Source organism: Microcebus murinus, chromosome 3 (assembly GCF_040939455.1).
Source record: "Microcebus murinus isolate Inina chromosome 3, M.murinus_Inina_mat1.0, whole genome shotgun sequence".
Taxonomy (NCBI): Eukaryota; Metazoa; Chordata; class Mammalia; order Primates; family Cheirogaleidae; genus Microcebus; species Microcebus murinus.
This window is the reverse complement of record NC_134106.1, coordinates 60,947,505-60,963,774: the sequence shown is the minus strand read 5'-3', so window position 1 is coordinate 60,963,774 and position 16,270 is coordinate 60,947,505. Positions and strand designations below refer to the sequence as shown.

The following is a 16,270-nucleotide window of genomic DNA, read 5'->3' as shown; positions in this document are numbered from 1 at the left end:
TCAGTAGTCCAAACATTATTGAATCATTGATCTTCACTCTTTCTCTATGTGTTATTATGCTATTTCTGTGTATATTAAGTCTCCACATTCATGGGTGTGTTTCTGGGTAACCACTCTGCTTCATTTTTCTTTCTGTGTATTCCTTTGCAAATGGTGTCTTAAATAAACTACATGTATAATTAAGTGTTGGTGTCTGATATGGCAAGTTTCCTTACCTTATTCTTTAAATGGACTTTTAGATTTTCCATAAAAATTTTACAATCAGCCTGTCAAATTCCATGAAAAATCCTATTGGAATTGAGTAGCAATGCATTGGATTTAGTAATTAATTTGGGAGAAATGACATCTTAAATTTATTATTACGTTTGTATAATCCTCCAATTATTTAGGTCTTCCTTAATATATTTCAATGTAGTTTTATAATTTTCTCTAAAAGAGTTTTGCACGTCCTTTTTAGACATTTCTAATACCTTAATTTATTTTTTTAAAAGATCTCTTTTATTGTGTAGAAAAACATGCAGAAAATGCATAAATATAGAGCTCAGTGAATTACCAATAAGCAAGTGTATATAACCTTACGTAGGCCAAGAAATAAAATCTGGCTAGATGCCTACATACTCACCCCATTTTTCCTTCCTACCTCCTTTGTGCTGAGGGTAACACTTACTTGATTTTAATACAACAAACTAGTTTCGAATATTTTTTCAACTTTTTATGGAATAATATAGCATTTTTATTATGTCACTTTTTTCTCCTACGTTGTTTGCAAGATTAAGTGTTGTTACATGTATTTATCCTTCACTCATTCTCATTTGCTAATTAGTATTTAACAGTGTTAGTATTCCATAATTTATTCACTTCACTGGATAAATACTGGGCATCTGGGTAGTTTCCAGTTAGGAGATATTAGAAATAATGCTATGAAGAATATTTGTATATGTCTTTTTTTTTTTTTTTTTTTTTTTTTTTGAGACAGAGTCTCACTTTGTTGTCCAGGCTAGAGTGAGTGCCGTGGCATCAGCCTAGCTCACAGCAACCTCAAACTCCTGGGCTCGAGTGATCCTTCTGCCTCAGCCTCCCGAGTAGCTGGGACTACAGGCATTCGCCACCATGCCCGGCTAATTTTTTATATATATATCAGTTGGCCAATTAATTTCTTTCTGTTTATAGTAGAGACGGGGTCTCACTCTTGCTCAGGCTGGTTTTGAACTCCTGACCTCGAGCAATCCGCCCGCCTCGGCCTCCCAAGAGCTAGGATTACAGGCGTGAGCCACAGCGCCTGGCCTGTATGTCTTTTGATGCTTGTGTGAATCCCCTTCTGTTGAGTACACAGTTAGGTACAGAACTGCTAGGTCATATAGCTTATGCTTTTTGTATAATTTAGTAGATAATACCAAACTGCTTTCAAAGTCATTATACCAATGTATACTGTCACCAGCAGTGAATGAGTTCTGCTTGTTCTACATTCTTACCAACACAGTACTGTCTTTTGCATTTCAGTCATCCTTGTGAGTACATAGACCTACTTATTGTGGTTTTAATTTGCATTTCCCTGCTGATTAATGAAGTAAAATATTTTGTAAGGTTTACTGGCTATTAGATATTCTCTTTTGTAAAGTACCTATCCAAGTCTTTTGCCATTTTTCTATTGGGTTGAATACCTTTTTCATATTGATTTGTAAGAGTTCTTTTTATACTATGGATATAAGTCTTTTGTGGGATACATGTATCACAAATATCTTCCCTACTCTGGTTTGCTTGCCTTTCACTCTCTTATTTGGTATTCATCATTTATAGAATTTCTCACTTTAATGTGGCCATATTTATCAATATTTTCCTTTATGGGTGCTGGGTTTTCTTTTTGCATAGGGGGATCCAGTTTAACGGTGAGGTACAGCCAGTGAGTTCTTCCTGCAGACTCTGATGGAGCCCACTTAGTTCTCTGCCAATTTTCCCATATCTACCCTCTCCCGAGGTATCTGACGGTGGGACCTTAGGGTTATCTGTGTCAACCAAATTGCTACTAGCATATAGGTAGTGGTAAACGGGTAAGAGATTTCCTAGTGCATGAGGGTTTTCATTTATGAGTTATATTTTGTAAAAATATTTTCCTTATTATTTACTTCGCAGTCTCAACATTAGCTGGCACATATATCTCTTTCATCTCATTTCAAGAGGGATTTATAAACAGACTTCAATATGCTTTACAGTGCAACAAAAATTGCCTAGAAGAATAAATGTGTGTGCTTTGACAAGTAGACCTCACCCATTTTCTTCACACGGGCACTGATGCCATCATACGAAGTCATTAACACTATGCCAAAACTAGAACACAGAGCCACCCTATGTTAAAAAACTTCCCTGGAATCAGTAGCACTTATTTAGCTAATAGTTACACATAGGAATAAAAAGGTGTGAATGTAACAGATAAACACAGGCAATTATATTTTTAGAATTTTTAGTAACTACTAAAGTTTTCATTTAATATTAGTAATATCACGTATCAACTAAACGAGTACAATGTCAGAGATGCAGATGAAAAAAAGTGGATCCCTAAAGATTAAAAGCTTTTATAAAGCAGTGAGACTTCTATCTAGGAATAAGGTTGAAACTCAAATATCCTCAGTGACCAGATAGCTAAGAAGGATGAATGAAGCAAACTGGATCTGAGAATTGTGGAAGCTGAAGCAAACAGGAGAATGGATGTGTCTGGAGGGGACAGCCATGGCTACGTTGCAGCAGATTACTGCCATGAAAGAATGTAAGCCAAGTATAACCAGATATTATGATTTTTTAAGAGAAGCTCAAAATCTTATTTTTAAATGTTAGCAGCAAAATAAAAAAATTTAAAACATCATGTCAGCCACATATCTCCCTGCAAAAGTTAACCTATGAGATGTTGGTTTGCAACATCTGAAAGAGATAAATTTATGAGGTAATTTAATCAAGACTCTTTTTATGTATTTTAGTCTCTAAAACATACTTGACTGGATATTATTTCATTTCAAAAGTTATTATATATCATATTTTATTCCTCATGGTGAAAATAAAGCTTACAGTTTTCAGAAATTTTACCTTCTTATATATGCCCAATATAACAGCAAAGAGAAAAGTTTGTATAACAAAGCAGGAAAATGGATTGAAATTGAATAATATTCTCATTTAGGATGAAAAAGTTGGGTAGGGGGGGAGTCACAAAATATACTATGCCAATCCATTTACCTGCATTATCTTTCTGCAAGGGTTTTTTCCCTACTGGCAAGAATGCCTTACTCGTTGCTCTCTTACTGTAGATCCCTTCTTTATGTTTAATGTTCACAGTGGCTGAGAGGTCATCATCCCTCGTGCCTAGCACCTGAGCTGGGAAGTCTGGTGCAATGGCATCGTTGGATCCTATGGAAAAAGGGGAAAGTAATACAATTAACACAAACATAGACATGAAGTTGAAAAAGACTTTTTAAATAACTGCCTCTTAGACCACTTCTATAAAAAAGGTACTACGATGTGAATGTTCTAAGTCAATTAGGAGATGTCAGTCAAACTGAAGCTGTAAGACATGTAGAATAAATTTCAACAATATGAGGCAGAGAAGCAAATGACATAAAAGAAGACATATAAAGTAGAATGTCAGTTCAAGAGGGAAAGTATTTCTAGCTCAGGAGGGGTTATGGACGAAGGAGAAAAATGGATTGTGCCTTGAAGAAAAACAGTAGGCTTTTTAACATGGAGAGGATGGAAGCAAGGCATTGTAGGCAGAAGTTACGGTGTAAGCAAAGACAAGGAGTATACATAAGAATAGTGGATACTTTTGTGGTCAGGCTAGATTGCAGAATACTTTAAGGAGAGTAGTGAAATATACTAAAGAATAATTGCATGGGACAAAATTAAGCAGTATGTGGAATCTCAGGCTGTAGAGTATAAACTCTATTTTATATGAAATGCAACATTTTTGAAGATTTTTAAATATGAGGATAATATGATTAGCTACATTTAGGAAGATTAATCTGAGGATACTAAAGATAAAACACTGAAAGGAAAATGATACATGATAAAGAAATAAAAGGTTTGAAAGTATTTAATTTTCTTTTAAAATATATTTCAATATTCCCACATTCATGATAAGAGAAATCAATCTATAATTAATGCCACATCTAACAGGCAAAAGAACATTTCTAGACATATAAAGGTCTGTGGTAACTACAGAATTATCTGCTACAAAATGGTTTTTCTTTCTAATCCAAGATCCTGTACTTTGTGTATTTCCTGAGCTCCTAATATGTGTATGGCAATAAGAGCTGGGTAAGTACTAGAATTATCAGGACAGTGAAAATAAATATAAATAAGCCGTGAAGGGGTCTTAAGAACAGATTGCAAGGATAAGACCAAGCCATCCAGGTCAAATCTACAGATTATATTGGGGTTCTTCTCAGCTTCTGTAACATTACTTTCTCTTATTATCCTATCTCTCTGGCAAATCCTTATTATCCTTTCTTCTACCAAATCTCTCAATGCTGTAGCTTTTCAAGGAGTCAGACTGGGCTCTCTTCTCTTCCTAGGTCAACTCACTGACTACCAAGGTATGGCCCACTATCTATGTGCTAATGACAACAAATAATGTACCACTGGCTAAGACCTTTCTTCTGAGCTTTGGGCTCTATCATTCCAGGAAACAGATGGCTCTTATAGCATTTTTATGGAAATTAGAAAAAGATATCCTTTCCTCAAATAAAAAATTTTAAGTTATTATATATTGTGGTACAACACAAACAATGGTAAGTGGTGGTCATTCTCCTCACAAATCCTCCCAGATCCAGAGAGTACACAGCAGCAGCAGCAGCATGAACACTTTGTACCATCACCCCTCCTTCTCCAAGAGAGGTGACCATGTCAGGTTCACAGTCAGTTGGGAAACAATTAAGTCTCTGAGGGCAGTGGGTGGATGAGCAAGAGAATAAACCTCAGTGGAGCTGAGAGGCAGCTAAGAGAGAGTACAGCCACACACGTGTGTATGCCAGTGAGTGTACGTGTGCTTATTTTCCTGTACCTGTGCATAGCTATAGCATGTGCAAGTGTAGATTTACACTTGGAACAGCACAAGAATTAACATATTGCTCTAGAACTCTAACTAAATATCTGGAATGTTCATGCCTATCTGTGTGTTTTCATAAAACATAACAAGTTTATGATGCAAATAGTGCCACCTCAATTATGTGGTGTCCTTCGTGTACAACTGCAACATTTATGAATTCACTCTGCCTACATTCAACTGCAGACCTAACATCTCTATGTGGATATATAACAGGAATCTCATTTTTAACATGTCCAAAGCAGATATTTTGATCATTTTCCCCAAATCTGCTTCTTCCTTAATCTCCATCTCAGTAAATGGTACCTCTATTCACCCAGTTGCTCAATCTAGAAAACTAGACATCACTTTTTTCCCACCTTCTCTCTCTCTCTCTCCATGCTCTATCACCAAGTCTAGGAGGATCTATTTCCTAAAAATAAGCTGACTGTCCACTTCTTCCTACCTCTACTGACATCACTCTAATCTTTGGCAATGACTATTGCAACAGCCTTCTAAATAGCTGGTATCTTCACTTTCACTTTGACACTCTCCACCTTGGCTCTCTGCCTTCCCATATATATTCCATCCCTCCATGTAGCAGCCAGAATAAATTTTACAAATGTAAATCACACCACAATTGCCTACTAGAATACAATCCAAATAATTTAAATGGTTTACAAGCCCCTGTGTGATCTTGAACCTACCTATTTTTAACCATTTTACCCATCACTCTGCTCTACCCTGTGAATTAAAATTTATGAGAGGCCATTGTATTGGACTGAGTTTCTGCACTAAGCCCCAACAAACCAAACAGAAATGGAGTCACTCATGCTAAGTGCCACACATTCAAACTAAAACTTTAAGTAAACAGGAAAACCCCCAAGCAGACCAACTTTTCCTAAAAATAGGAGTTTCACTACAACCAACTGAAAAGGGCCTAATCAACCTGAGCTGGCATAAAGTTCTCTCCGTGTTACTTCTTAAAAGGAAAGTAACTTGATATTAACCAATATACTTTCTTTGGTCTTACCGATGATCCTTAACTTATGATTGGGTTAGGTCTTAATAAGGTGGATGTAGTTGAAAACATTATGTCAAAAAATTCATTTAATACACTCAACCTACTGAACATCACAGCTTAACCCAGCCTACTTTAAACAACCTCAGAACACTTACATTGAGCAAAATGATCTAACAAAAAGCCCATTTTAAAACATAGTGTTGAATATCTCATGGAATTTATTAAATATTGTACTGAAGTATAGTTTCTACTAAATGCATACTGCTTCTGACCATCATAAAGTTGAAAAATATTACTAGTAAGTCGAACTGTTTTAAGTCAGGGACTGTCCATATTCCGTTTCCTTGTTCCTGCTCTGGCTACCTTATTAAAACCAACTGTTCTGCCATGGCCAGCAGAGCACTTTCTATGTTATAGAATTGGATGTTGCCCAATTCATGAATCATGAAGAAAAGCCAATTAGATCTTTAAACTACATTCATTGAAATTTTATTTTTAAACAACCCATACTGCCTTCTTTCCATTTGTCAACTGCATCAAGCTCTTTCCTGCTTCAGGGGCTTTGCCTAGCCTGTTCCCTCAGGTCAGAGCATTATCGCCCTCTACTCTTTGCCTTCCTAACTCATCCTTTAGATCTCAGCTAAAAAGTGCCCATCAACACATGAGTGGATTAATAAAATGTGTTATATGTATACCATGGAGTACTATTTAGCTATAGGAAACAATGCTGATATAGCACCGCTTGTATTTTCCTGGATAGAGCTGGAACCCATTCTACTAAGTGAAGTATCTCAAGAATGGAAAAACAAGCACCACATGTACTCACCAGCAAATTGGTTTCACTGATCAACACCTAAGTGGACATACATGAATAACATTTATCAGGTGTTGGGCAGGTGGGAGGGTAGAGGAGATGGATATATACATACATAATGAGTACGATGTGTACCATCTGGGGGATGGACACGCTTGAAGCTCTGACTCAAGGGGGAAGGGGGCAAGGGCAATATATGTAACCTTAACATCGGTACCCCTATAATATGCTGAAAAAAATAAATAAATAAATTTTTCACAGGAAAAAAAAAAGTTTTCCTTGAAAAGACCTTCATAAGTTCCTAAAACTGGGTCTCCTTGCTGGTTATCTTCGTATTCTTTTTTATTTTTTAGCACATATCATTTGTAATTATACACTTATTTCTGCTTTATTTATTTAATATCTGTCTCCCAACTTAAACATAAACTCCATGACAGTAGAGGTCATGTTTATTTTGCACACTCCTGTAAACTGTAGCACCTAGCATAGTATCTGTCTGGAACATGGTAATAGTTTTAATACCTATTGGTTGAGGAAATAAACAAACATGAGCTGACAGCTTTCTGTCATTAAACAAAAATATCAATCTAGTTATTGTGGAAAATTTAGGAAAAGTATGAAGGAAACAACAAAATAAAACCCAACCAAAGCTTAGTTATATATCGTCTAATTAGAACATATACTAGGATCACACTGTACATAGTTTCATTATTTTTCTTCACCCAGGTAGAGATATATTTTAAGTGGAATTTAGGGTTTAAAGTCAGCACATAAGGTGAAACACTTTCCACACAGAGTCAAAATCACTTCTGAAGGTACCTTAGGAAGGCATGTGTTGAAACTTGTATCCCGTCTGCTCAATAAACCCACCAGAGTCCACTTTTTCCTCTGGGCTTGCAACATATTACTGTACCTGAATCTGAGTACCTGATGAAGTACCTGGCTTATGCTAAGAAACTGCACTATACCCAAAAGATATTTCTTAAAACTCTAGTATCACATTCAGGCAAGCAAGAAAAGATGCTTACACTATAAAAGGCAAATGAGGACTACAATGAGCTTTGAGAATGGGTTTATCAATCTTCCATTTCATGCTCTCCCATGGTCATATGAATCTGTTTATTACTTTTCCAGTACAGAGATTTTAGCAATATTGACTCTTACAATCCATAAGCATGAGATGCTTTTCTAGTTGTTTGTGTCATCTGCAATTTCCTTCATCAGTGTTTTGTAGTTCTCCTTAAGGAGATCTTTCACCTCCTTGGTTAAGTATATTTCAAGGTATTTTTTGTTTTTGTTTTTTGCAGCTATTATAAATAGGGTTCAGTTCTTGATTTGATTCTCAGCTTGCTGTTTTTAGTGTATAGAAATGCCACTGATTTGGGTATGCTGATTTTGTAATGTCAGACTTTACTGAATTAATTGATCAATTCTAGGAATCTTTTGGAGGACTCTTCAGAGTTTTCTAGGTATAAGATCACATCACTGGCAAACAGACATAGTTTGACTTCCTCTTTTCTAATTTGGATACCCTTTATCTCTTTCTCTTGCCTGACTGCTTTGGCTGGGACTTCCAGTACTATGTTGATTACAAGTGGTGAGAGTGGACATCTTTCTCTTATTCCAGTTCTTAGGGGGAATGCTTTCAGCTTTTCCCCATTTAGTATAATGTTGGCTGTCGGTTTGTCTTATATAGCTTTTATTATTTTGAGGTATGTTCCTCCTATGCTTAGTTTGTTGAGGGTTTTTATCATGAAGTGGTGCTGGATTTTACTGAATACTTTTTCTGCCCTTATTGAGATGATCATATGGTTTTTGCTTTTAATTCTGTTTATGTGGTGAATCACAGTTATTGATTTACTAATGCTGAACCATCATTCCATCCCTGGGATAAAACCCTGTTGATAGTGGTGAATAATATTTTTGATATGTCTTTGGATTCAGTTTATTAGTATTTTGTTGAGGATTTTTGCATCTATGTTCATCAAGGATATTGGTCTGTAGTTTTTGTTGTTGTTGTTGTATCCTTTCCTGGCTTTGGTATCAGGGTAATGGCTTTGTAGAATGAGTTAGAGAAGATTCTCTCCTTAATCTTTTGGAATAGTTTTTGATAGATTTGGTACCACCTTTTCTTTATAGGTCTAGTAGAATTCAACTGTAAATCCATCTGGTTCTGGGCTTTTGATTGGGACATTTTTTTAAACTAGTGATTCAATCTTGCTACTTCTTATTGGCCCAGCTAATTTTTTTTTTTTTTTTTTTTTGTAGAGATGGGGTCATGTTATGTTGCCCAGGCTGGTATTGAACTGTTTAAGTGATCTTCCACCTCAGCCTTCCAGAGTGCTGGATTACAGGCTTGAGCCACGGTTCCCCCAGCCTGAATATGTCATTTCAATGCCTCTGGACTCCAAGGTTTTGATGAAAAATTATCTGTTAATCTTATTGTGAATGCCTTGTACATGGTAAGTCATCTCTCTGGATGTTTTCAAGATTCTCTTTGTCTTTTGACAGTTTGATTATGATGTGTCAAAAGATGTGAATCTGGCCGGGTGTGGTGGCTCATGCCTGTAATCCTAGCACTCTGGGAGGCCGAGGTGGGCGGATTGCTCAAGGTCAGGAGTTCAAAACCAGCCTGAGCAAGAGCAAGAGCAAGAGCCTGTCTCTACTAAAAATAGAAAGAAATTAATTGGCTTACTAAAAAATATATAGAAAAAATTAGCGGGGCATGGTGGCGTATACCTATAATCCCAGCTACTTGGGAGGCTGAGGCAGGAGGATTGCTTGAGCCCTGAAGTTTGAGGTTGCTGTGAGCTAGGCTGACACCATGGCACTCTAGCCCAGGCAACAGAGTGAGACTCTGTCTCAAAAAAAAAAAAAAAGAAAAAGAAAAAAAAGATGTGAATCTTTTTGAGTTTATCCTGCTCAGAGCTCTTTAAGCTTATCAGCTTAATAAATGTACATATTAACAATCATCACATTTGGGGGGTTTTGGCCATTGTTTCTCACACTGGATAATCTCAATTGACACATCTTCAAGTTCATTGTTTCCTTCTGCCTACTCAAATCTGCTATTGAGCTCATGAGCTCAAATTTTTAATTTTGTTATTGTACTTTTTAACTCCAGAATTCCTGTCTGGTTCCTTTTTATTATTTCTATCTCTTTATTGATATTCTCTATTTTGTAAGGTCACTGTTCTCATAATTTCCTTTAGTTCTTTAGAGCTGGTTTCATTTAGCTCATTAACACACTCTAAAATAGCTAAAGTGCAATATCTGTGTTTCCCTAGGGACAGTTTCTTTCTTTCTTTTTTCTTTTTTTTTTTTTGAGACGGAGTCTCGCTTTGTTGCCCAGGCTAGAGTGAGTGCTGTGGCATCAGCCTAGCAACCTCAAACTCCTGGGCTCAAGCAATCCTCCTGCCTCCCAAGTAGCTGGGACTACAAGCATGTGCCACCATGCCCGGCTAGTTTTTTTCTATATATATTAATTGGCCAATTAATTTCTTTCTATTTATAGTAGAGACGGGTCTTGTTCTTGCTCAGGCTGGTTTCAAACTCCTGACTTCGAGCAATCCGCCCCCCTTGGCCTCCCAGAGTGCTAGGATTACAGGCGTGAGCCACCGCGCCCGGCTGGGACAGTTTCTTGATTGCTATTTCTTCTGTGTATGTAACATATTGTTTTTCTCATGTACAATAGGAAAAAGTTTTAATTAAAATTGTTGAAAACTGGACATGTAAACAATATAATGTGGCAACTTTGGAAATCAGATTCTACTCCCATCCCAGGGTTTGCTGCTGTTGCTTTATGTTGTTTGATTAATAACTTTTCTTAACTAATTCTGTGAAGCCTATATTCTTTGTTGTGTTTGGCCATTGGAGTTTCCACTGAATTGGCATAGTGGTCAGTTAATGTCTAAACAGAGATTTCCTTAAACATCTAGAACCAATAAATCTCCCAAATTTCACTGAACGGCTCTATGCACAGTGGGACATGCCTTCAACACTGACCCAGGCAGTTGTTAACTCTACCTTAGCCTTCCTTTTTCTTCTTATACATAGCTGCAATGTAGGCAAAGATAAGAGCTGGGGCCTTGGGTATTTCTTGAGCATACACACAGGCCTACACATGTGCTCTCCTTAGAGACCTAATAATAGGTCAGAGATTTTCATAGCATTTATGAACATCTCATCCTCAGGTTTTCCCATTAAGTTTTTTAGTTAGTCTATTGTTTTCCTCAACTGTTAGCCTTTACCTCAGGCACTGTGATATTACAATAATTCCCTGTAAATGTTTGTGACAAATACCTTTCCCTCTCCTTCCCCAGAGGCTTTTAGCACTAGATGGCTCCCAGTCAGGTCAAGAAAAGACACGCCTTTTGAGTGGAGTCTTCCATGGAACCAGTAGACAGGTCAAATACTGATAATTCTTTGGGAATGAAGTTTTGAAAGAGGTCCAGCTTCATTTTGTTTCCTCCAGTCTTGGGAAAGAAAGCTGTTATTTTTCAAGGCTATCACTGAGCTGGAATGCTGGGAATGAAACTAGGGCAAGTTAAAATGCCAAAGCTTATTATTCTTACCACAATTCAGCCATTTTTCTTGAATACATATGCCTTGGGTTGCTGCAAGCCTTTGGTTAATTTCTAGAATTTTGAAAACATTTCCTGAAAAGTTTTGCCAGTTTTTTTTTATTGCTTTTATGGAGGAGAAAATTTTTGGAGTTCTTTACTCCACCATTTTTGCTGCTGTAACTCCTTACCTGCCTCCGCTTAAAAAATCTCAGCCAGTTCTCTTACTATGGATTTTTGCTCCAACTGACAATGATTATTAACATATAAATAATTTAATGTCTATAATGAACGTCAGGGTGAAGTACAAAATGGCTTACAAAAAAGGCACGGTATCTATTTTCACAGAGCTAACTGTAAATATAAATGAATTTTTATACACTACTTAAGAATGTTAATGGGCCTAAGAAGTAAATGTCTAACATCTATCTCTTTCTTTGGGAGGTTGTTTCCATTGCCCTGTTTTTTATTTTTTAAGGATTTTATGGTTCTATTATTTACACATTCTCAAGTGAGGAACAATCTTTTTGGCCCAAATATTTGCTAACATTGGTGTATGGCTTGCTCTTGGCCCCATACTCTAATTGGATCTTCTCATATCTTTGGATGTGCAATATATTGATGTACAATATGTTGACAGACAATAGAATGAGAACAATTCTTAGGCTTTCAATTAGTCTACTGATCTAAGAAAGGATTGTTTTCTGTTCCCAACTTCCCAATTTTCCATTCCCAACTCTCAGAATAAATGGAGAACATGAAAAACTACAGCCTCTAATGTATATAACTACTAGATCTCTTTCTGTCTTACTGATGCATTCAATACTTTTTATCAACAAGGCCAATATTTCTCAGGATACAATGCACTACCTGAGTCATTTTCTTCTCCCATCACCCATCACTATTAAATCTTTCTCATAGTATTAGGGATGTAAATGGATAGCAGAACACTGGAAACATCAAAAGGTATCTAGACACCAGACCATATTTCTACTGTCTATAGACTTCTGTCTTCTGAACTACGAGTAAGTGGGATCAAAGATTTTCCTGCCTGGAATCATTTAAACTAGCTTGTTTTCTTTCTGTAGCCATTAAGTGTGTATTTAAAATCATAGCCTTGTAGGGAGTGGAAATTTCTTCATTTCTGGCTATAGATTTAACAATTAATCTTAACATTTGATAAGCATTTTTGTGGTTCTCTTTTTCAGTGCCATCATAGTGGGAAATTAGGAGAGGTCATTTCAGATGTTTTAATGCAGTTACCACTAAAAGTTAGTTTTCATATAAAAGTAACAAAAAATCTGCCAAATACCAAGGACCTCTCTTCTCTTTGTAATTTCCACACGTGAATATATCTATGAAAAGTTATGAAGAAAACAATTTGTCTAAAGTGAACCCAATCATCTCCTATGGATCACTCAAAATACTATCCCATCAATCAAAACCCCACACCACACCAACTCGGCACCCTTAAATTAAGATCCCCACAGGAAATACTTATTTAACCCTTCCATGGGGTGCTATTCATTTCCCAAGCCTATGGTTCCCCTCAGGTAAACTCACAGAGATGCTGCAGAATATTTTAAGATTCCAGGAAAAGAACAGTGATATTTGACTATTCAAGCTTGAGGTAGTTCAAAGTCTCAGCATCATAAACTACTAGTTCAAAGTACCGTGTTTCCCTGAAAATAAGACAAGGTCTTATATTTATTTTTCCTCAAGAAGACACCTTAGGGCTTATTTTCAGGGGATGTGCTATTTTCCCCTCAAAGCCACAGCTTGCAGCACGCACAGAATGTCCAGGACCTGACAGGGGGAGCCGACTTTGTTGGTGGGGCTGCCGCACCTTTCCGGTCACCTCTGGATAGTAGCTGTCACGATGGGGCAGATGAGAAGGGCTGCGTCTTCTTTACCACTCCGCAACGAAATGCATGGGTTGTGCAGATACGTTGTATAGCCACACCCATCACTAGGTCTTATTTTCAGGGTAGGGCTTATATTGCACAAATGCTTAGAAATACTGCTAGGGCTTATTTTATGGGTAGGTCTTATTTTCAGGTAAACACGGTAGTTCATTGTACTATGTTTTCAATGCTATTGAGTCTTTGCAAAGCTGAATTTTTAGCAGTTGCTGCAATAAAAAGCAGGGAATGAGAATGGCTGTGTCCAATCTCAGCTCAAGGTTTGGGAAGTTGTACAGTGCCCAACAGTTGTATGTATCTGATTCGTAAATAATTTGAGTAAGTTATTTATGAACAAAATATTTTTTCAACAACCAAAACCAAAAAGAAATAGCAGTTTCATTAAGTTGTTAGATCAAAACAATAAGTATTGATGTCCTAATACCTTAGTTGCTGTTTGAAAAAATAATTGTTGTATTATTCATAAAGCTGAGAAAAAACAATCACTGAAACACTAAGGGTACTATGAACCAAGAAAGCTTGGAAACCTTTGCCCTAGATAGAGTCCACCAACCCAAATAATTGTCCATACAATTTTCTTCATCAAATATTTATTAAATGCTTATATGTATATATCTGATCAAAGAACTCACCTATCTGAATCAGAAATCAAGGCATGAAACACTCCATATTTCAATGAGAGATTAAGAGCACTGAGCTTTCATTTGTCGTATCAGAATCAACAAGAAAACACACAAAATTTCAAAATATAAAATAGTTTCTGGATAATACCTGAATGTGAGCTCTCAATGGTGGTGTCTGATGTGGAATCCATAGATGGGGGAATTTTTCCTAATTGTGGAACATAGTACATCTTCGTACTACCAGAAGGCTTATATGGCAATAATAAAGGCTGACCTAGGGAGGTAAAAATCAGAACAATTAATAAGAAAACATTAATTAATTCACTGAACAAATATTGAATGCATTCCATGTGTCAGACAGTGTTCAAGATTCCTGGACTATATGAGTGAACTAAGTAGAGATATATCTCTACCTTCAAGAAGAAGCAGAATTCTAAAGGGAAATATACAGTAAACAATTAACATATTAAATGAGTGAAATTATCTAATACCTTAATAAAGTAGAAATCACATGGGAAAAATTTAGAAATGCTGAGAAAGATTAGAAATACAGTGGAAATTAGGGTTTAAATGTAGGGGAAATGTAGTTTAAATAGGACCAGAGGTAGGTTTCATTGAGAAAGATGAATTTTTAGCAAACTATTTCATATATAAATGACTAACTAAAAAACACTTTATTGTATATTAAACCCAAACCTGGTCATTGTTAACCCCTACTATTGGTTTTATTCTTTTCTCAGAGTCATAGAAAATAAGTCTAATTTCTTTTAAATGAGCTTCAAAACAACATTTCCATTGCAAGAATATAAATACTCAACATTAAGCAAACACATAACAGAAAAAAATACAAGATCCTACCACTCAAAGATAACTATTATTAACATTTTAATGTATACCCTACCCAGTTTTTCCCTCTGTTTCTTATTTGTCTACAAAGTTGTATGAATATAGTACATAAAATTCAGAATTGAGCTTTTCTACTTTACATTTATAATAAAAATATTCATTTTATTTCTTATTCTTCACATTTATGGTTATATCACAGATTAAATATATTCAATCCTTTCCATAATGTTGAAAATTTAGATTAAGTTAAAATATGCAGTCAAAAAGAATTCTGTGAATATAGCTTTTCCTATTTATACTTATTCTCCACTGCCACCCATCTCAGGTAAACTCTCTGATTATAGAGTGAAAATTTATACCACTTTTGAAGTAAAAAAAATACTAACTGCTAAATGGTCTTCTAATATGTCTGTGCCAATTTACTCTTCCTCCAACAGCAAATGTACAGTCATTAAGAAATAATTCTTAATAGGGGCAAACAGAATCTTCTTTTTTTTTTTTTTTTTTTTTTTTTGAGACAGAGTCTCGCTTTGTTGTCCAGGCTAGAGTGAGTGCCGTGGCGTCAGCCTAGCTCACAGCAACCTCAAACTCCTGGGCTCAAGCGATCCTCCTGCCTCAGCCTCCCGAGTAGCTGGGACTACAGGCATGTGCCACCATGCCCGGCTAATTTTTTATATATATATCAGTTGGCCAATTAATTTCTTTCTATTTTTATAGTAGAGACGGGGTCTCGCTCTTGCTCAGGCTGGTTTTGAACTCCTGACCTTGAGCAATCCGCCCGCCTCGGCCTCCCAAGAGCTAGGATTACAGGCGTGAGCCACAGCGCCCGGCCCAGAATCTTCTTTAAATTTGCCCTCATATGATTATTGCTGAGGTTGAACTATTTTCTATATACTTGTTTTTCTTTCATGGTATGGTAGAAAATGTTCCTTCATACCCACTCCCCCTTCATATATACATTACATTTTCCAATCTCCCTTACAGCCACGTAAAGGACATATGACTAAGTTTGGCCCACAGGATGAGTGCAAGAATATATGCAACTTCTAGGCTTTCCATTAAAGGCCCTCCTCCCCACCCTGCAAGTATTGCAGATCATGCTGCAGTTACATAGGATCCAGAGATGGAAGTCACACTATAGGATGCCAGAGACACCAGCCACAGAGCATAGCTACCTGATGTAGGCCACTTACCCGTAGTCTGGAGTTTCTGTGATAACAGCTCATCCTGTATCCTAACACACAGTCAGTAAGCAATCAGCCAACTAATTTTAAACCCACTGAAGCCACTATCTATGTGATCACTACCTATGTGATCGTGAACAAATTACTCTTTTTTTTCCACCTGTTTTCTCACCTACAAAATGGGCTTGATAGTACTATCTACCTCTTACAGTTACTGTGAAAATTTAATA

At 36.5% G+C, this 16,270-nt stretch overlaps 1 protein-coding gene across 5 annotated transcripts in view; it reads right to left on the bottom strand.

Moving 5' to 3' along the window:
- ALMS1 (ALMS1 centrosome and basal body associated protein) overlaps nt 1–16,270 on the bottom strand; it is a 192,754-nt gene that overhangs the window by 64,484 nt on the left and 112,000 nt on the right. For all 5 annotated transcript variants that reach the window (XM_076000887.1, XM_076000891.1, XM_076000888.1 and 2 more), the window contains 2 exons: nt 14,159–14,284; nt 3,223–3,393 (listed from right to left, as the gene is read on the bottom strand). In XM_076000887.1, the coding sequence (XP_075857002.1) occupies nt 3,223–3,393; nt 14,159–14,284 (297 nt within the window). The remainder of the gene's footprint in view (nt 1–3,222; nt 3,394–14,158; nt 14,285–16,270) is intronic.